Source organism: Ammospiza nelsoni, chromosome Z, assembly GCF_027579445.1.
Source record: "Ammospiza nelsoni isolate bAmmNel1 chromosome Z, bAmmNel1.pri, whole genome shotgun sequence".
NCBI classification, from domain to species: domain Eukaryota; kingdom Metazoa; phylum Chordata; class Aves; order Passeriformes; family Passerellidae; genus Ammospiza; species Ammospiza nelsoni.
Window position 1 is genome coordinate 11,238,784 of NC_080669.1, and position 21,383 is coordinate 11,260,166.

Below are 21,383 nucleotides of genomic sequence, written 5' to 3' on the forward strand. Positions count from 1 at the left end.
TTCTTGGCTGAATTGCCTTGTGGAGGTGCAGGGCCTGACAGGCTTCAGTGACCTCAGACACAGGGCAGGTCAGCAAGGCTTGGGCAGAAGGATGCACCACTGATGGTGGACGCAAAAAATGCAGAATTTATGGGCACAAGAATAATTGGACAAATCCTTGAAAAAAGGAACAAACTGATAAAGGCAATGCAGCAACTGTGCTGAATCAGCTCCAGCAGAGTAAAAGGCCATTCCAGCTTTTTACTCAAGAAAACTCTGAGAAGAAGGGGAGATTGAGCTTGCAGACTAATGAGCATAAGAAGTGAGAGGATCATTACCCAACAGCAGACAGAATACTCCTTATGAAGAGAACTAGGGAACTTGCATTCAATGAACACTGATTCCTTTCTTTGCTCAAATGTATAAATACTCAAACATTCTGGGTTCTCGTGTTGCTGGATTTGTGAATTTGTCCCTGAGCCCCCCTTTCTGCACAGAACTGTAAATAATTACCTCCACTCAGTGGATGGATCGGGCTCTTGAACAACGGGTGCTGGAGCCAGCCAAGGTGGAACAACACTCGCTGTGGCTCTGACACCCCCGCTCTCGCTGCAGCCGCCGAAGGCTCTGAGCGCTCCTGCCCTGTGCCGGTGAGCATCAAACAGATGCACCCAGCCTGAAGGGCTTTCAGAACTCTACAGAACTCTGCCACATGGTTTCCAGTGACAGACTTTGAACAAAACATCCAGTTCAGTATCTGCATGTATGCCAAACCACAGCAAAATCGTGGCAACAAATGCAACAGATGTAGAAAAAATGATGACTGATGGCAACCAAAACACAACCGTCATTTTTCTACTCCATTAAGTAGTTATACAATTATCAAACGTGTGCACTCACATAACAGAACACAGTAACCAACGAAGAAAAAGCCTTTTATTCAGAAGAGGTTCGGACGTCTTTACAAGAAAGACATGATTTCAATTTACGAAATCAACATTACCACCAGCACTCTTCCTTAAGAGTTGTCTTTTGTACAATGTCAATTGTGTAAGCAAAGCAAACGATCCATACCCAAACATTTCTACCACAAAATCTCTATTTAGATTTTGCATATATATATAAAAAATACATATGAATATCATGTCTTCATACTTCAGGTCCTTCTCCTCCAGGAACCAGCTATAAAAGAGTAAGACATTTTTCCATTAGTTCCATAGAGTTAAGCTTTATAAACCCATACACGACAGCTCTTACTTTACAAGAAACATTTTAGGACATGGAGACTTCATGCTAGACCACAAAAGTGGCTTTCAGACTCTCCCAACAGATGAAGTCAGTTATTGCCAGAAATGCACAAACCAAAAAAGCAGCAGGGAGTAAATCAACATAGCACCTCCTTGTGAAGAAAGCAAAGAACTGAAGAACAGAAAAAGAAATACAAAAGACAAAACATGAGGGGGAAAAAAAGGATTAACCACTACTTTTACTGGTATCTTTTTCATTATCAGCTCAGCACTTCTAAAGAGAAAGAGCTTCACTGGTTTTGGGATCAAAATAAAAAAAAAGCCTAAGTCATGGACTTCCTGATATAGGAAGATACATTACCAAAAGACACATGAGATCTAATGCACAAATGTATCTATCTTGCTGAAAATTCACCAGGTTCTTCAAGGGCAACACAGGCCCAGCCTAACTGGATGGTAGGAATTTCACCCCATACAAGGAGTCAGAACATATGCTGTCCTTTCAACATGCAGAACAATAACCAAAGCAGAAAAAAGGCTTAAAAATTAACACAGAATGGCACCTGCTCCGACACACAATGCAAGATAGGTAAAAAACACAATGGAGACTATTCCTCATTCATACAGAGCCAAATTAGACTCAGATCTTTCCACTTCAGCCTTCCTATTCCCACAAAATTAGGAATGCCCTTGTATTGGAAGTCCAGGCTTTGTGGACAGCTATGCATGCAAGCTACTTGAAACTTGCTGATGTAGTGGAACTGTCAGGAAAGCTCGGCTTAAAGGAGTTGAATACAATCCCTGATCGATTTACAGGCACAGAAAGTCAACACATGCATGACTCACCATAGTTATGTTATTCCCATTGAGCAGAATCTGGTCCAGCTTTGTGATTCTTCTGCCCTCAGGTGTGATCTCACTGAAGGAGCATTAGAAACAGTAAGTAAGAACACAGAACCAGGGACAATGGCTCCAGATTTGACCACAGAACGGACAGAAATCTCTGCATAAAGGTGCCCATTGCTGGAACTAACAAATAAATCAGCTACATGGCAGCATAACCTGGATAAATGGAGCACCTAGGTACAGAAAGCTAACTGAAAAGGTCTCTTCTACTCAGTACATGGAGATGTGTATTCACCCTCTAAAGCTTAACAACTTCTTGAATATGATATATCAACATGTTATGACAAAGTAAAAATATTGAAGTTTGCTACCTTGTTGAATCTTAGCCTAGGTCTTAAAGAAGTGTAAAAACAAATTAACTACTGGAAAGTTTCCCACACAACCCATGCAAAATTAAGACTACGAATAGGACCCCCATACAAGTATAAACAACACAATAGCTACTCTATGACATGGCTGTCCTGAACTTTCTATTGTTTTAAGATCACTTTCTATTGTTTTAAGTGCAATGTTAAACTACTTAACTGGTAAGTATTCCACAGCTGTAAAAACACTTTTTTACACATCTTACACAGTACTTTGTCTCAGTGAACCAAATAATAAACAGCAACAAGAGGCAGAAAACATACTTACAATTCCGTAACATCTTCCAGCACCATATCTGAAAATCTAGTTTCAACGAAAATAAGCCCCAGATTTTACAACTAGACTATTTAATGCTATTTTCATTTTATGTCAATATGTGATTTTACCTTAAATTTGAAAATATCAGAATACAACTGATCCATAAAAAAAAAAGGTCTATTCAGTGAACCCAAAACTCTGAAGAGCTATAAATTACTTAGGCCAGAGCATAAAGCAGGCAGCCTTAAACGTCCATAAAAGGATACTGACAAAGTCATCAAATCCTAGAAGTGTCCCAACAATTTCTTTGTCGCTCTTCATCACAATGTGAATACGTGAACCGATGCACTTGTCCACAAGTTCTGCAGATACACAGAAAAGTATACGTTCTACAAAGCAAGGGTTTCGTGCCTTACGGGGTTTCTTGAGTTTATTTACACAAACAGACACATTCCACACAACCTTACACACCCCTCCTCCACCCTCCCACACAAACCAGACACTCTCCCATACCCCCCCGACATCTTTACATCCATCCCCACTCCCACCGGCCTCCCTCAGACAGTCCCACAGCCCCACACCTCATCCCCCACACCGATCCCCTACTCACACCCCCCTTTCCGCGGGCCCCAGACCCCGATATCCTCGCGGGCCGCGCGCGGGCCCCGCCGCCTGGCGCTCCCGCCCTCCCGCTTCCCGCCAGGCGCCGGCGCAGCTCGGCCCCTGGAGGGGCCCGCAGCCGCCCCGACCCCCGGAGAGGGACCCCGCCCCGGGCCCTGGCTGGGAATCCCGGGAATTCGTTACCGAGCGGCAGGAGCTGGGACGGGTTGGACACCGCGCTGGCCGCCATGTCGGAACCGGCCCTGGCGAATGGCCGCCGCCACACATGAAGGGCATGGCCGGCAGCCGCTCCGCCCGCAGCACCGCCCGCAGCACCGCCCACAGGGGCAGGGCTGGGCCGGCAGCCGCGCCCGCGTTCCTCTCGCTGGGCGGACCTGTCCCAGGAGTCGCTCTCTGCGCTGCCTCCAGGTAGAGACGAGACTTGAAGGAAATCCCCCCTTTTCCCCCTCCCTTCTCGTCCTGCTGGCCCAACCGAGCAGCGCCGCCGGTACCGATGTGCCCCCGCGCCAGGACCGCGGACTGTGTAGTGTGCGCTGTGATGGCTCAGCTGCTACAGCATCACGGAAGAAGGCAGGTTGGAAAAGATCTCTGGGATCACCGAGGCCGATCCCACGAATCCCACCATGTAAACAAAAACATAGCACTGAGTGCCACATCCAGTCTCTCCTTAAATAACTCCAGGGACACTGACTTTACCACCCCCTTGGGCAGATCTTCTGTGAAGAAATTCTTTCTAATGTCCAACATAAACCTCCCCAGCACAGATTGAGGCTGTCCTCTTGTTCTGTCACTTGCTACCTGGGAGAAAGAGACTAACCCCTGCCTGTCTACAACCTGCTTTCGGGCAGGTGTGGAGAGTAGTAAGTCCCCCGAATTTCCTTTTCTTGACACTAAACAACCCAGCTCTCTCAGCAGCTCCTCAGGGCGCTTGAGCTCAAGGCCCTTCATCAGCTCTGTTGCCCTTCTCTGGACTCACTCCAGCACCTCAATATCCTTCTTGCAGAGAGGGGCCTGTTGCCAGATGAAGAATTGTTTGCGCAGTGGGTGGGTTAATACAATGCTTATTCTTCAAAAACCGTTGACCTGTGGAACTGCCCAATGCTTATTCTGTAGGAAGAAGAATTGGAAAGCAACCAGCCCAGTTGTGCCAACTTTTGCCAGTTCACTAGGCTGTCAGCTATGACTTTGGAGTCCCTGACCACCAGGGACCACCAAAGAGACCCCCAAGACAGAAGAACACATGGAGAAAGGGGAGGGAACATATGTTAAGGACTTCAGAGAAATGATTCTCATATGTATGTTTCTTCTAGGAAATCCTGTCAATGTGTATGTAAAATACAGTGCATAAACTAGAGCTCTGTACTCAGCATGAATGAGATTTTGGAGGAGCTATCCCCTCATGCATTCCAGCTCAATAAAGAATGCTGTCTTCTTAATGCTGCATTAGTGTTAAGGAGTTTTTATTTTTACTGACTTTTGGTAACAGGCCCACAGCTGAACATAGGACTCAATTGTGGTCTCACCAATGCTGAGCATAGGGGGGCAATCACTGCCTGCTGCTGCTGGCCCCGCTCTTTTATGTGAAGATTTTCATTTCCCACATTTGTCAGTTGACTCACTAGAGATGTGTGTGGGAGGTTTTTGAAGCCTTTCAGTAACTTAATCCCACCACCATTCCCAGCTGGCTTCATCTGTATGCAGTAGGCGCCCGGGCCAGAGACAGCCCTCTGGGCCTCCTGGGCATGGGGAGTGCTGCACAAGGGGGGCACTGGCTACCACCCTGCATCACAGGAAGCCCCCAGACCTGCTCAGAGAAGGAGGTGCTCACTGGAACTGTGGACACTGGGGTCACTGGCCCTCACCCCTTCTCCACCTGCTCCTGTCCTGCTGGGCACAGGCACCAGCTGGCATCACAGGAGCTGTGCCAGGGAAAATGGGCCTTGAAGGCGCAGGCAGCGCTCCTGTAGGGGCAGAACAGCACTCAATGGATATGGGGAGTATTCTGCTGGTACGGAGGGAGATAGGAGGGCATTGACCACAGCTTTGCAGAGGGGAGGGAGGGCCCTGACTCTTTCGTTGCCGTGAAAACTGTCAGCAAGGTAACACCGAATGCCATTGATCCTCCATATTCCAGCTGCTGAGATGGCCATTGTTCTGTGAAGGTAACCATTTCAGCATCCCTAACTTGTTTCTCCAGGCTCCGTGCAAGGATGTGCCAGTTTTGTCCTGACACCAACGTTTAATTTTGCATGTGAAAATGAACTGGCATTGGCGGTCTAACTTGCTGTCCTTACTTATTGCAATTCTTATTTTCATTTCCTTTCTGGTATTTCACAAGAGGCATTGAACCCTAGATGTATCCACTTTTTAACATCACATCATCTACACTACATGCTCTTCTGTGCCTGTTTGCTTTCTCCCAGCTTCTACTTTCAATATTACTTTGGGAGCCTTTGAATTTTTAGGGCCAAAAACCTCACTTCATTAAGATCAAAGTGCAGTCTTTTCCTCTTGTTCAAACTCCTCTTGTCCCAGGTGGTTTCCTCCTGTTCCATGGACCTTGCTCTCTGTATCTCATTTGGGCACTAAGACTCTTTTTTAGAGCTAGGATTTCTATGTATTCCTGTCTTCATGCATCCAATTGACAATGTTGCATGGAGTGTCACGTCCTCATCCTGAGCTGCCTATCTGACAGCTGAAACTTGGTCCCTTCCATTGACCTGCATCAATGCAACAAACGTGGACCAAAATACTAATTTGTGACCCTGAAGCCCCACATCTTGATGTTGCACAAAGCCTGCTGCCTGTGTGACCAGCAGCTGGCTGTCATTAAATTTCCCAAGCACAGCTACCCAGGTCTAGTAACAGAATTTTCTGACAGCATCAAGTTGCTTCTTGCTGTTCCTTATGCTCTTTGCTCCTCCAAGGTGCACTGCAATCCTTGCTCTCTTGCCTAGGAAACTAGGACAGCCTAAGGAGAGCATAAGTTTTAGAGGACTGCCACTGAAGGTGTCTGCATTTCTCTCAGCTGCTGCCATTTGGAGAGAGCTCTCCATCTGAGAAAACAAATATTCTCTCTGCACAAGCAGCAGATTCTTGTCCCATAGCCACCAATAGGAAACTGTCACTTGTGAAGTAATCCCAACTCCTGCAATGCTGACCTTTGGGGGATCCCTATCTTCTTTAATGCCTGAGTGTGCCATCTGGGGATATCTTGTGTCGACTGAACTTCTGTAGTTCTACCAATTCAGCTAATTTGTTGTCCTATCCCTTCAGCTCACACCTTACCTGGCGCAAATGGCCATAGAACTTTCCTGTTTGTGGTTCCCAGTGCTGCTCAGTTACTGTCCTTTACTTCTGCCTGGGTCTGGGAAAGATCTGGCCTTGCAGCCTCTACACTGCCTATACTTACCTGTGTTCTCCATCTGCCCAGCCCCTCTACACAAACCTGCCAGGCTGACTTGTTTGCTCTCCTTCTCCACTTTCTAGAATGACACTGAAGTCTTTTTCTTTAGGCTACTGACATGGAAACAATTATCTTTCATTTGGGTCCCAAATGCAGTGCAATAATCTCACAGCAGAAGTCTTGCAGCCCAGCCACAGGGCAGGCAAAACTACAGTAAGGGCACTGTAGTTTTGAAGCACCCAAGCCAACTTCAATGCTTGGGTGAGCACTTATTCGGAGGGGAAAGGGCAAGGGAACTCATGTGGAACTCAAATTCAGAGCTACATAAAAACTATGGAGCCCTGCCTTTACTCAGTGGGCCTGGTAGAGCGCAGGAAGTATTATTTATTGGTCTAGAAAGTGTAAAGATATGCTCAGAGTACCCAGCTACTCAGCTTCAGGAGTTTGCTGCCACACTGTGTTATCTCACAGACCTTGTTGCATAAGCCATCTAGCAACAGTTTTTGTCCTTGAAAGTTTTTCAATGTTGGCAGAAAAATTAGTAGCTCACTCTTTGCATCCACTTGCTGTCCTACAGTACTAATGTTAGAGACCAAAAATTTTGTGTTTCTTTCACACTTGAAAGCAGTTTTTGGAAATTAAGATGTGAAGGAAAATCCTGACAGCCATTATCCTAATCAGCCAAACTGGAAGGGCGACATACTAAAAATAAACCTTCCAAATGAATGGGGTTTTTTGAGGAGCTGGAATTAATGAGCAGCCACCTGCTCTGCCTTAAGGCATCCCTGGGGTGCAGCACCTCGAACAGGTTGTCCAGTGCTGTCTTCTGTCCTTTAGATTGTGTGTCAGCTTCCACACCTGCAGCTCAAGGCTAGAACTAGACACTGTGCAAGTTTTGAACCATCATCAATCACCACAGACTCAAAGATCCTCCACATTCCTGCATGCATGGCAAAGTGCTGGGAAGCAAACTATTGCACTTCCCATCTCCCTCTCCTTCTTCCCTGGCCACTATGTGCCTTCACTTCCATGATACCAGCCATGCAGGCCTGGGTGGGCTGAAAGCATTAACAAGACCATGGGTTATTAGGTTTCACAAGGTGGGTAGGAAGGTTTCTGTGCTGTCCTGGAGTCTAGAAGTTGACATGAGTTGTGAGTCTTGCTCCATATCCTGACACAAGTATTGCCTTGGAGTTATTTCCACAAGTTCAATGAGGAACTTGAGACAGAAGGATTTGCCCTCCTCAGATCCACTGCCTAGTCTGCAGAATGGGAAAAAAAGAACCTTTATTGCTCCAAATCCACAATAAAAGGAGCTAGTGTTAATCATGTGGCAAGGAAATAACCATTCAAATGCACCTGTTTCTTCTGCCCATCTTGTACCACAATCCAGGTGTCCACATCTGGTTGATGTGGACAAAGATTGTTAAGAGCTCTGAAGGATACCCACAAAAAATTTAAAAGCATGGAGTTCTAAATCTGTGTGCAGAGCTGTGTTTGGTCTGCTATTTCCAGCACAGCGTCTAAAACTCACTAAAAGAACTAAATGAGCAGGTGTGATGGCTCTGGGTCTTTCAGAATTTCATTCCTTCAATTTTATTTTCCATCAGTGACCTTTCTTTAAGATCTCCTAAAGATTCTCCAGTGGACTACCGTCTGGGGAATCTTGAGACTTTTGAGCTTGTATTTTAATGACAGGCCATTTGCTTGCTATTGAGTGCTGAAGGCTGTAGTGGCTGTAGGATGTTCTTTGAGCCCTTCCTGCATAAATGCTCATTTCATGGTTGATGCACCTGAAGGAGTGTGATTTAGTGATCCAAATGATCCTTGTTTTTATCTTGATATATTCCTAGGAATTCATGGGAAGTGGATGGTTCTATGTGCCATGAAATGCACAGATGTCCTGAGGAGGGAGTAGGGCCTCAAGAAGAGAAGGCACATCCAGTTGGCTTAAGTGCCAGGCTAGCCCCACTCTCTGAGGGCTTTTGTTATGACTTCAGAACTACTTTTGGTCCAAGGGAATTTAGGCTGTATCAGTATGTACCACAGGTATGACAAAGATGAAGAGGTTTATAATTATCACTATTTGAATATGGTAAAAGCCCATCAGAGCTTTTCCTATCCTAACAGCTAAAGGCAGTGAGACTGTTAAGTGACAGTTTGTATTCACCAAGCAGGGATCTCTTGACTGAATGCAGTGTTTGGTCTACCAGTAAATGGAAAGGCAGAAGTATAGTTTCTGCAGTGATTTCAGATGTTGAAATTCTCACATTACAGCAAGACACCCCAATATTGTAATTTCTGAATGCCTTCCAATCCAGAACCTGGTTCCTATCACTCACTGACACTGGTTTTCTTTATGCATTAGTAAAGAAGATGAGTTACCAATACATCTATTAGCACTCCCTGCCCTAAATCAGTTATCCTTCCCCATATGGAATTTTACCTGTATGACTACCAAGAGTTCAATTTTTCTATTTAATTTTTGTACTTAATTGGATTTTTTACCATGCACTATTGTCAGGACTTATGGTAAGAAAGTTCAGTCCTACAGAGATGAGCTGAAGGTAGGCAGCAATGTTTTGTTTTGGCATTCATGAAGTGTATTGATCTACAGTTGCAGACATGTGCCATTCATCCTATTTCTTTATTGCTCTGCATTCTGTGTACTTCCAAATATATGCTTCAGTAAAATTACTGCTTCCAGTCAAGTGCTCAGAAGCAATCTTAGTTTATAGCAGTCCTTCTTCCACTCAAGGTCATGAGAAAATATTATGGAAAAGAAACAGATATCTGGAGCCCAACCCTACAGAGTGATACAGATACCCAGGACACCCTCAAGTGTTTTCCTCTGCTGTTGACCACACTGCATGCAGGACTCTTGGCTGCCAGCAGCTCAGCTTTCAACTCTTGGAGTTTTGGAGTAAAAAGTAAAAGGAATATTTTGGTTTTGAATATTCTTGCAGGAAAATATTATAACCTGGAGGAAAGAAATGTTTTAGGCATCCTGTCATGTGCTGTGTCCCAAGATATTGTAAACAGTAACAGTCTATAATTGAAATTAAACTGCAATGTTTAGACCAGAAATGCCACATACTTTGCCTAAAAGCATTATTTTCCAATGTTTTTAAGATGTTAATTGCATTTTGAAATTCAAGCAATTTCTTTCTAGGAGGGTAAAAATTTCTTTGCAGGAGGGTAAAATTCCATTTGCTACACAATTCCACTTAATGAAATCTAACTCCCTAGGGGCTTGATCTAAGGATTAGTGCAAGTCATGAAATATGGACTTATTTTCTGCTCTGTGAATGTTTGGATTCTGATGGCTTTTGTTCCAGAGAAGGGGAAGTGTGGTGTGGTGGTAAGTGAGGTCTTTTATGTCTTAGGCATCTCTGTGAGTGAAAGGGACATGCAGAATGGGTGGGCAGCTATCTTGAGTCAGTAGTTCAGGACAATCACTGATACAGAAATGAAGAGTCACTGTGGGTTTGTGTTAGTGCATTAAGGACTGGTTTTTAGGCGAGGCAGAGTATTTCACAGGTGGCAGCACTTCCTTGGTTGTTACCATGCTCCATTCTTCACATTCCCTCCCTGTAGCAGCTGCCTGCTCTTCCAACTTTCACCCACCCTTTGACACGTTTCTTCTGAGTTTCCCCAGGGTAATTTTCATTGAATTCCTCATTATGTGTGTGCCAATATGCATTAGAAGAGTTGACTCTGTCTGATTTTCAGCTGCTATTTGCAGATTGTGCTGCAAACCTGTACTGGGGGTAGCAGCCACCAAAGATCACCAGCACCCCTGGAGATGGAGCAACCTCCTGACCATAGGGAGCAAACTAGACACTCCTTAAGCCTCACAAACCCAGCACATGGGTCCTATCTCTTCTTTTTTTTATCCTTTTAATACACCCTAACTCATCCTTCTTTCCCCACTTTTACCCCCTTTCTCTCCCTGTCAAGTTACTTTCTTGACATCTAGTGGTATTGTGTTCTCCAAACACCAGAGCAAAAGCCAGTGCTGTGCCAAAAAAGCTCTTGTCTCTCATCAGTTTTATCCTTCCCAACCCCTTTTTCTTCCTGTTTGATTTTTTTCCAGGAAGAAGATGCTTGTCTTTGGTTTTTAATATCCTGCATATCAAATATATCAATATACTTTCTGTTTTGGTTATTTATAAAGAATACTCATTTACAGTAAAGTCTGAATAAATTTACTGTCCTTGGTGCCAGGAAAATCCCTGTACAATAATTTAGGAAAGAATGTCCAAGATATGCATAGAAACCATCCCTAACAAAAAGCCAGGAATACTCCATCAAGTGGAGGCCTCTTAAATATGCAGCTGATAAGGGACTATGCACTGTCACACGTCTGCAGGAGGTCACTGCATCCTTCTTGTGGAAACAAATAAAAAAATACATTCAGCTACAGAATGTGCACCTGAACAATGCAGGCTGTTGAAGGGATGGCATCCTGCTGTACTGCGTCTCATGTGCTGTATTCTGAACTTGACAGTGTCTCACAATGATGTTCAGATCACAAAAAGAAGAAAGTTCTGTTCAATGGCATCTACTGACAACTGAACACACAATGATCAACAGTGAAATTAAGGAACCTGGTGTCTCTGTCAGGATTTGTTTCTGCACTCTGATAAAACTACAGTTCTGATGACTCATTTAAGGACCTTCCATCCTGAAACAGGAGGCTGGCAACAAAACGACAACCCATGCCACTGCCTTTCCTGTTAATTCACTAGCAAAACAGCCTGTAATAAGAAACATAAAACATGGACACACAAGGCAGTCCACGTGCTTAAAAATGTGCTGCACACAATAGATGCTGACCAGGCCTCTGACATGTGTATGCTGGTTCCTGTCAGAAGGCATGAGTCAAATCAATCTGCTTAGAAGTGTTGAAAAGTGAAACCACCTTACATTTACATAACATCTTGCCCTGTGGAGTGCAACCGGGCCTTTTTAATACAAATAATGAGTCTTTTGAGAGCTATTACTGTCTGGAGCTTCTACTAAGCTAAGCTGAGTCGCTACTTTCCTTCATGTCTCACAACACTTAACTTGATGGAAATCAGTAGCACCCTCAGTGTGCACATAGCATAACCTTGCTTTTCTGGAACTTGATTATGCAAGTCAAGGGAAGAATGTGAAAGACTTTTCATCCATCTCATTTAGGACCTGTGTTAAACTTTTGGTTTTATCTCACCCCGGAAGGAGGTGGTTGCACTGTGCTGCTGCACTTGTGCCCTCTGGTGGCCTAGTAGTTCAGGAATTGTTTACATTTGTGGGGGTCCAGAGCACATTTCTCCTCCCTTCCTAATAAAAGCCTTCATCATCATCATGCATGTCACTTGATCCAATGATTCATCTTTTCACTTTGTCTAATTTTTTTTTTTTTGGTACGATTATCTCCTTTCAGCAGAAAAGCACCACCGACCACAACTAAGTGCTTCAAAGTGCTGGGTGCAGTGCACCTTAAAAAGCCCCAGACAACTACTTGGCCATAATATTAACACATCACTGAAAGAAGTATTTACCCATACTTCTAGACAAAAGCTTTCCTTAATCCAACTGCTGTATAGTCTTGAAATTTTTGAATATCTAGCAACTGACTTAGCAAGAAGAGTAATTCTGGAAGGTGTCCACACAAAACAATGATGCCTACCATATCTGTTCTTTAAACCTATGCAATGCAATATAAAGTACCTTAAGTCACACATTCAGTCACTATTTATTTGAAGTTCATATTTTGTAATTGGAAAATAGTAATTGAAGGCACCTTTCCAGCTCCCTCTGTAACTCTGTATCTACAGAATTAATGTGAAAACATGCAATAGGTCCCAAATAATTCCTGGCACCTGCAATTAAGTACCTCGAATTCTACTCCAACATGAAGCGATTTATGACTGTCTGCCTGCATTAAGGATGTCCTGAGCAAAGAGCCAATAATCACACTACCTTGCTAAGCATGGCTGAAGTAATGATCAACTGTCAGGAGGCAGATTAACTGTAGTACATTAAAACACAAGCTGACTATTCAAATTATAATTCAAAGATTTTTTTGAAGAATAATGTTCCCCAATCCCATATGCAAACAAAACAATTGGACTACATTCATATATTAATTTTTTATTTTCCCGTACAATATTCACAGGGTCTGCTTTTTGTCTTATTCAAACTAAATTTCCCCACCCATACCCTCAAACTAAAGAACCGACATTTCAGGACACAAAAAGAAGTCTTGTAAACATAAAACATCCAACGCATAGCTGAAACCCAGAGCATTTAGCAATTAAAAACACAGTTATATCCCCTTTAACGCAGGGTGTTCTCTTGTGTATCACACCAAAGATTAACCAAACTGCTCGTATATTAAAAAGGTGCAGCTTTAACCAAAGGTCACAATGCACTTCTTCACCCACTGCGTGTTAGCATGTGTGTTTTATTATATCCTATTCAGTCAGTTAAAAACTATATACAGCTACGTTGAAACGTGTGTTTGTGCCATGTTTTTAACAACACAAAAATGAAGGCATTTTTAAGCTGTTGCTGCACATTATGCAGCAGGATGCCAGACCACTGGTTCAGACACCTAACTTTAATGGAAAAGTCAAGTCCACTAAACCTCTGCTGTGGGAGTAACATTGAATGGAACAGTCCACTTCACACATTCAAACATTGTGAAAGAATAAAGAGACATGTATGCAATAGCTGATCATCATCAGTTTTATAGCACTAGTTACCACTTTTGCCAGCACACAGAACAACTCAGTAGAAAAAAAACCCAACACAATTCAAGCCTTCAACCAAATGCCTTTGTTGTGATTAAAGCTACATAACTAATATTCAAACTCCAGAAATAATGAACACTAGCAAAAGTAAATCATATTTTCATTTGACACTTGCACCTGAAGTGTACCACTTGCTTTACTACTGTGTGCAATGCAGCACAAAAAGTACTAGACATCAGCTGCTGAAGCACAAGAAGAAAGCACAGAGGTACAATCAAGAATGTTGTATGCAGGCACAGCTTTGTATCGCAAGACAAAAGCAGACTTTTGTTTTCTTGTATTAGTGGGTCTAACTATTTCTGGGGAACGTGCATCCCAAAATGAGACTGCAGTATTCAAAACTCAGTACAGGATAGCAAAACTTTACATCCTGAATTTTACTTAAGGAAATTTAATACCTCCATGACCTTCTAAATAGTCTTTGAGCTGTCTGATGTTTTCCTTCAGTTTCCAAAAGAGCAGTCAATCAATTCACAACAGAGATGGGGCACTTTTATTGTTTTCAACCATGACATGATTTTAAAATCAAGTCATCTTAGATCAATTCCTCAGACTGCTCAAGTGTCACCTGAACAAGTAATTTCAAGTTTTTGCTAGAAATACTATAGGCAATTATAAGGGTGTAGAACTCTTTCTCTGCTTGCCAAGAACTTGTGTAAGAAGCATCTTTTGATTGAACTAGTAATATATGACAAATTTTTTACTTTAGCTTATTTTGTATGCATTAAAGAATTGGTCAGCATACTTTTTTTTTCCCCAGAGCAATTAGGAGTTTAACCTTACTATGACCAGCTCAATTCAAACAATGGGCATGTACATACATTTACTACCTTCAACAACGAAATAAAAGAGAATTTTACAGCACATAAGCTACTGAAGACATGAGCAGTGAAAGCAATGTAACTCTAATAACTCTACCAAAAAGATAACCTGAAATATTTAAAACATTTCCTGACCACTAACAAAATAGAGTGGCAATTAGATGCACAAGGCTGTCATGTCTCAGTGCAACACAGAGAGGAATATTTACAGCACTTGTGCAACGCAGTATCAATATCAAACTGCCCTCTTACTAGGAAAACAATTTAGTAAAAAGCTTTGTACGTGCCTAACACATAATATAACCTCATCCAGTGCTGGTGCTGTGCTGCTTAACAAGCCAAGCTACTTCTGGTCTTAAATCCAAAAAGCAGCAGCAGCATGTATAGTACTGCACAGGTTCAATGACAAAGTTAGAAGACTCCCTATTCTACTGCACATTTTTTACATAAACTTGGAAACTTGGATTTTTTGTTTTGTATGCAGAAGTGGATTTCCTGAGTAGTCTTAGTCTCAGCTTACAATTTCTTCAGTAAAACAAACATTGCAAAAGAGAAAATGTATTTATTTTAATACAGAAGATGTTTAAGCAATCATAATGAAGTATAAAATTCAGCAAATTCTGACGACTTTCCAGGCTGATAAAGAATGTGTACCACAATGTAGTGCCAAGCTTTCAATGATTTTACAAAAAAGCAATGGGTATGATTCCATTTTTCTAAAACAGCAAATCAAACCAGTGCACTACAGTTAATAATATTTTCTGTTTTGTAATCCAAGATATTCAGCCTGAAAATTAAAATGAAACGAGATTTTCATATATATGATCTCTTGTATCAGACACTAGACTGTTGTGTTATTTTAAAGTTTTACACTGCAGATGACTAATTGTAGTGGTAAAAATCAAACTTGGTTTGGATTAATATCAGTAGAAATAAAGAGACACTAGACACTGCTAGATATTTTAATACAGGAATTAAAATATTTACGTTCCGAAGGATCCTTAAAAATATTTCAAATTATGTGTCCCTTTCATAACTTTTTGGATCTGTTTTGTGATTTTTAAGAGATGAGGAGTAAACACATTTGAGTGTTGCATATATTCAGACCTCTGTACCTACAGTTAAATTGGAGAACCACTAATCTTAGTGAGTAACACACCTGAAGCATTGCCGCTACTGGTTACGATCCAACGCGTGTTGTCGTGGTTCTTTTATCCGAGAAGAAGCTTTTAAGGAGAAATACCTGCCCAATACTAACAACAAGAAGGATGATTGCTTCCCCTATTGACCAGTAGGCCACCCTTGTGTTTAAATCCTCTGCTCTGCTGCGGCCCTGCGCTTCCCTCAGGCGGAAGTGAGTCTGATAGTCGATGACAGACTTCAAAGCTTCGTGAATTGAAACGCACGCAGACTCCATCTGGAGAAACAAACACACAACACAGAATTAAGAACCCTTCTAGTGATTTTGTGCTTTGATATTTAAAATGGAGTCATGTAATTTTGCAAGCTAAGAATTAATTCAGACCAATGTCAGACAGAAATAGTGTAAATACAGTAAAATGTAACTTACACTGATGAAACTTTACACACAAAAATGTGATGCTGTTAAATACGGAAGCAGATAAAACCACAGAACTAATAAAAAGCAACAAGCTCTGAGAATTAATGAACAAATTCCAAATTTCTACTTGGATTCAAAATGACCCTCGGAAATATTTTTGAAATGTCCTTGATCCTCCAGCTGTTAATTCCACAGGAAAAAAAGCAGTTGTTTATAATATTAAGATACACAGAGCAGATACTATGTGCTTCAATTTTCATAAATATGACATTCTGCATTGATTAATTCTCACTCAAGTTGTACAACATGTACTCTGTTGTCAAGGGACCATTCTCTTACTCATCTAACATAACTGGTTAGAGAAGGGACAATTGTTATCCTTCAGTGCTCCTGAACACTCAATGCCTTATTCATACAAAAATACTTACCAACTTGGCCAATTTAATGATTTTTCATTAAAAAAAAAAACAAAATGCATTATTGGTTTTCCAAGTCCTAGATAATTTTTTATATAAACTTCTTGCAGTTTTAGTTTATCTGCTCTAAGTAAAAGTACTCCTAACTGTGTTTTGATCACTAAGAGACAGTCCTTAGATCTTCAAAATACTTATTTTCTACTCACAACTTAAGTTTCTCTTTAATGGCTTAAGATTAATATTTCCTGAAGATCAAACAGCACAAATTATTTTAAAGGAAATGTTTAACACCCTTGTAGGGCTGCTCTGAGTCCCTTAAATCTGTATCTAACCACATTCTGATGACTTTCAAGACATGTGTCTGAACAAGTCTAAGATAATCTCGACAAAATTCAGAATGAGTTTTTTCAAACTAAGTTTTGCTATTTGTAAATTGTAGAAACATCCTGATCTGCACAAGGGATCTAACATAAGGTCACTCTGGTTTTATGGATTTACCTTTAACTGCTTCCATGAAAGGCTACCCAAATTTGGTCATGCCATAAGCCTGACCAGAACTGCAAAAAGAATCTCCTTCCAAAGCAGCAAAAAAAAGAAACTAGGAGATACAGTATCAAGAATCCGGACTCAAAATAAAAGCACTGCAGCAATTAATGAAATGATCCAAAGAAAGTTTTAAGGTATTTAGATTGTGCACAGGGGGTACAAAACTATAAAATCCTGAAAACACAGTAACAATAATGCTCTGACACTTTCTAGACTTAAAAAGCCCAAATATCTAGAAGCCAAATAAATATAGCTGACTTTATTTATTTATTTTGCTAGAATTTCCTTCTCCAGTTTAAAAACAATAATTACACGAGTTCTCCTGCTAAAAAAGACTCTATTGTTTTAAATATAGAAATAATTCTGACAGTTTCTCCAGACCTTGGAAATTTTTTAAACCCTATTCCACCAATATCTATTTTGTGAAATCCACATGTCAAGAGACACAATAATGTGTCATTGAAAGGATGTTCCATTAGAAACTTTAGAAAAATCCCACCAACCAAATGGAAAACAATCAAAAAAATACCAGAAACCACCCAAACAACAAAACCCCAAACAACAGCGGCCTTAAGTTTCTGTCCTAATTTCCTCTTAAACATTTGGTGATTCCTACTCAGCTTCACTTAATGAATTTTCAAAAGCAATGTAGATAACTAAAGCAGCTGAACTTGAAGAAAAATTGCCTTCACTTAACAACTTTTGCCAAAAACAACAGTTACCTGGGTAAGTGCAGTTACTCTGTTCTCACTAGGAAACAGTGGTGGATCTTCTCCAACCTGGAAATCGAAGTACACAGTTTTGTGTGTGAAAGTAGAGAACTCATTGCTGAAGCAGAACTTGTATGTTCCATTCCTGGATGCAGTAAATGTGAAGCTATCATATTGTTTCTTCATCTCTTTGTACAGCACAATGCCATCGGGATCTTCCAACCGACAGTCAACATCATAATGACCCCCCGTGATCACCTGGAAACAAAAACCAAGAAATTGTCTTTTTAAAAATATGGACACCTATATATTTCTTCTAAGAAGTCTGGTCTGGCAGATGGAACTGCAAAGCTTTTTGCCTTGACAGGTGTTGTAAAATATAATGCATTCATTTGAGAATCTTTCAAAGCAAGTCTGCAAAATTATTTTCCTATGAACGACACACAGAAAATAATTAAAAATGCTTCTGGTTCAGCATTTGCAATGTCAACTGTATTTTCAAACCCTTATGAGAACAATTTTAGTTACTTTATTGTTACTAACTGTACAACAGCAAAGTCTACAGTAGATGACGCTCCATGGGACAGCAACAACATGACAGTCTGACATTTGCTGTACACTCAAATCCTCCGTGGAATTAATTCATCCAGCTGAGACTGCTAACATGCAGCAAGGCACTCCCTTCTTGTGGCCAGGAAAGTGTAACTGCCCTGCTGTATCTCAGCTGCATTAGGCTGCAGGAATGGTGTGTGACCAGTATAACAGGAATTTCGAACTGTCTGGCTTCAATCTGTCCATTTTCCTGTCAGCTGCTGTCAACAGAGCAAGCTCTGGGGAACCTGCTGCCTCCCTTCTGAAGTTAGACACATGAGCTCTTGCAAAAATGAGCACATCTGGATAATGCCTGCAACTGACTCAAAACTTCACAACTGTTTCAAGGGGATTTCTGAAGCTTTGATTACTGTTTGTCTATAGCGTATTACTACCTGGATTGTCCAGAAAGACTGATCAGGAGTTTAGGTATTTACAACTTGGTAATCTGATGACTCTTACCATAGCAGTTGTACACTTTATCCTTGCTGCAAACTTTTTACTTTCAAGGAGGAAGAGACTTATTTCATATGTGTGCAGAAATCACTGAAATATTTTAGTATCTCTGTATCTACACTTCAGTCCACATGGCATTATTTAAATGCTCATCAATTTACTCAAGTGCCAGGTTATTAAAATTATTACATTAGTGGTACAACTGAAACAAAAGACTGGAGCAGCAGCTCCTCCACAAAGGCAAAATTTTAAAAGCATCCAGAGGGCAAGCAATAACACAGCTCTTCATTTTTGAAATATGATCTACAATTTGATAAGGGTGTGCTTTTTCATGGAAGTCACTTGCATTCAGTTGTGTAGGCACCCTGAAAATATTGCTTTTACACAGAGGTAGTAAAGATTGGCCAGAACTTTAAAGCTCCCCTAGGATTCCTTGCCACTGAACTTGCTTGTGCCTCCTGTTGGCCCTTGAGACATACTGCCAAAGGACATTCACACAGCACTTCAAGCTGCCAGTGGCTGGTCAAATCCAGACTTTTCTTTTAGCAGTGCTAATCCTGTTCTGGTCACCAATAAAAGTGGCAACAGCATGCTTACCTGTCCAGTAATACCCACTTCAAAACTGCAGGGTAAAGTACTGCACAGAAAAGACTGTATGGAATAAACAGTCAGAGACAAGAAACATTTGGGTAGACAAAAAGATATCCAGAACTTAGACTAGACAGGACAGAGTAACAAGAACTGATATGTGGGAGCAACATTCCCCAAATATACTTGAGATGGGACAGCAACTGAGAAACTAGAAAGCACAGGACTTCAGCCAGAAAAGTCAGCTCATAAAAATTACACAATCTTTTCAAAAGCCCCCAAAGATAACTGTGATTTTTGTCAGTGGGCATGAGTTTTCTCTCCTGCTGCTGTACTATCAGTGAGTTCATCTACTAAAGTGACAGACTGAAAAGTTCCAGCCCTGCTGATACACTCAGAGGCACCAAAACAGTGATGCTGTACCACACCCTTCTTCTATCACCCTTTCACTGTTTAGTATGTAAGCCAAATCTGAATTGTACTCTGAAACACGAACTATTAGCTCTTAAGAGGCACCGTGCTCATCCTCTCGATGCTTCACAAACCACTAGGCAATTACGTCTGCGGCACACCGACGTGTTGGTCAGGCGCGCTTTAAGTATTCTCTGCGCGGTTCTGGATGGGCACTACTGGGAGCCACCAGGTTACGGACGCTGCCGGTTTTCAGGACCAACTTTGTGTCCCACTCACTCAGCCCTGCACTACGCGGAAGCCTCCCATCCGCTCCCGCAGAGTTTTCCTCGGTCAGGCTGGAAACCTCTCATTAGATCCAGCCGCTACTCCCTGGCCGGGCGCTGTTCCCAAATGCTCCCGACAGGAAGGAAGCCACGGGAGAGCCCCCGGCAGGGGCCCGGGCTTAGGGCTCGGGGCCGCGGCCCAGCGCGGCGCCAGGGGTACCTGGAACTCGAGGGTGCACTTGGTGCCCTGGGCGATCTCCTCGTAGAAGCACTGCTTGGCGTTGTCGGGCAGCTCGAACGTGATCTCGGAGGCCCGCGCCGCGCAGGCCGCCAGCGCCCACACCAGCAGCAAGGGCGGCAGCGGCCCCCGGGAGCCCCGCGGCGGCATCGCCCGGCGCGGAGAGAGGCGAGCAGGGGCGGAGGGGCTCGGGGCGGCCGGGGCTGCGGGGCTGCGAGGCGCGGGCGGGACGCGGCGTGGCCGAGGGGACGAGCGGCGGCACCCGGAAGCGTCCGCGCCTTCCCGGAGCGCTTCCGGGACGGGCGTCCGGCGGGGAAGGGGCGGGGGAGCGCGGCCGCGGCCTCGCCCCTTCCTCCCGCCGTGTGGCGGCCGGCCCTCGATGTCCGCTCCGCGCTGTTGTCCGCAGATAAAGTTTTTCGGGGTCCCCCTAGGCCCTGTAGCTGGCAATGGCTGGCTCCTGTGGCCGAGCGCACGCAAAGAGCAAACTCGGTGCCCTCCGAGATGAGTCGGGAGAGTTCTGCCGTGCAGATCCTAGAACGTTCATTGCAGAGTCAGTAAGAACTGAATGAATAAACAGAGGTATAAAACGTCGATTAAAGTGCTCACGCTGATTGCAGCAGTCAGCCATGGAGTCGTAGAACGTTAAAAACTGGAAATCTCAGTGATTCCTAATCCTCCTGCCCTAGGCAGGGACACTTTGCACTAGATCAGGTCGCTCAGAGCTCCATTTGGCCTTGAACGCTTCCAGGTTTGGAGTATTCCCAACCTCCTCGGGCCCTGTTCCAGTGTCTCACTACCCTCACTGTAAGGAATTTTTTTCCTTATGTCTAACCTAGGTTTCCCTTCCTTCAGTTAGTACCCATTATTTCCCGTCCTACCACTACAGATCCTGATGAAGAGTTCCTCTCCAGCTTCCCTGTAGGCCCCCTTCACATACTGCTAGGTTGCTGAGGTCTGCACAAAACCTTTCCTTCTCTAACCCCAACACTCTCAGCCTTTCTCAGTTATTTTTATAAATATAAAAAGGAAAAAAAAATAAAGAGAAAAGATACCCTCCATTCTTATTATATTAAGTTCTGTGGCAAATCAGGCAAAGTAGGAAAAGAAAAATTCAGGCCAAACCTCCCAGTCAGGAGCATGAGCTTGGAATGCAGTGTGCCTGGTCACCCATTTTGCTTCTCTGGAAGAGGGGCTGA

General features: G+C 42.8%; 2 protein-coding genes across 2 annotated transcripts; both read right to left on the reverse strand.

The window, feature by feature from the left end:
• Window positions 1-893: 893 nt before the first annotated feature.
• On the reverse strand, window positions 894-3,666 carry LSM5 (LSM5 homolog, U6 small nuclear RNA and mRNA degradation associated). The gene is made up of 5 exons (XM_059492445.1): window positions 3,561-3,666; window positions 3,023-3,118; window positions 2,766-2,793; window positions 2,073-2,145; window positions 894-1,161 (listed from the first exon to the last, which is right to left on the reverse strand). Exons 1-5 carry the CDS (start codon window positions 3,604-3,606, stop codon window positions 1,129-1,131), a joined length of 276 nt encoding a protein of 91 aa, XP_059348428.1. The 5' UTR covers window positions 3,607-3,666; the 3' UTR covers window positions 894-1,128.
• A 9,235-nt stretch (window positions 3,667-12,901) lies between these two features.
• Window positions 12,902-20,426, reverse strand: TMED7 (transmembrane p24 trafficking protein 7). The gene is made up of 3 exons (XM_059491859.1): window positions 20,170-20,426; window positions 17,650-17,895; window positions 12,902-15,821 (listed from the first exon to the last, which is right to left on the reverse strand). Exons 1-3 carry the CDS (start codon window positions 20,335-20,337, stop codon window positions 15,585-15,587), a joined length of 651 nt encoding a protein of 216 aa, XP_059347842.1. The 5' UTR covers window positions 20,338-20,426; the 3' UTR covers window positions 12,902-15,584.
• Between the last annotated feature and the right edge of the window lie 957 nt (window positions 20,427-21,383).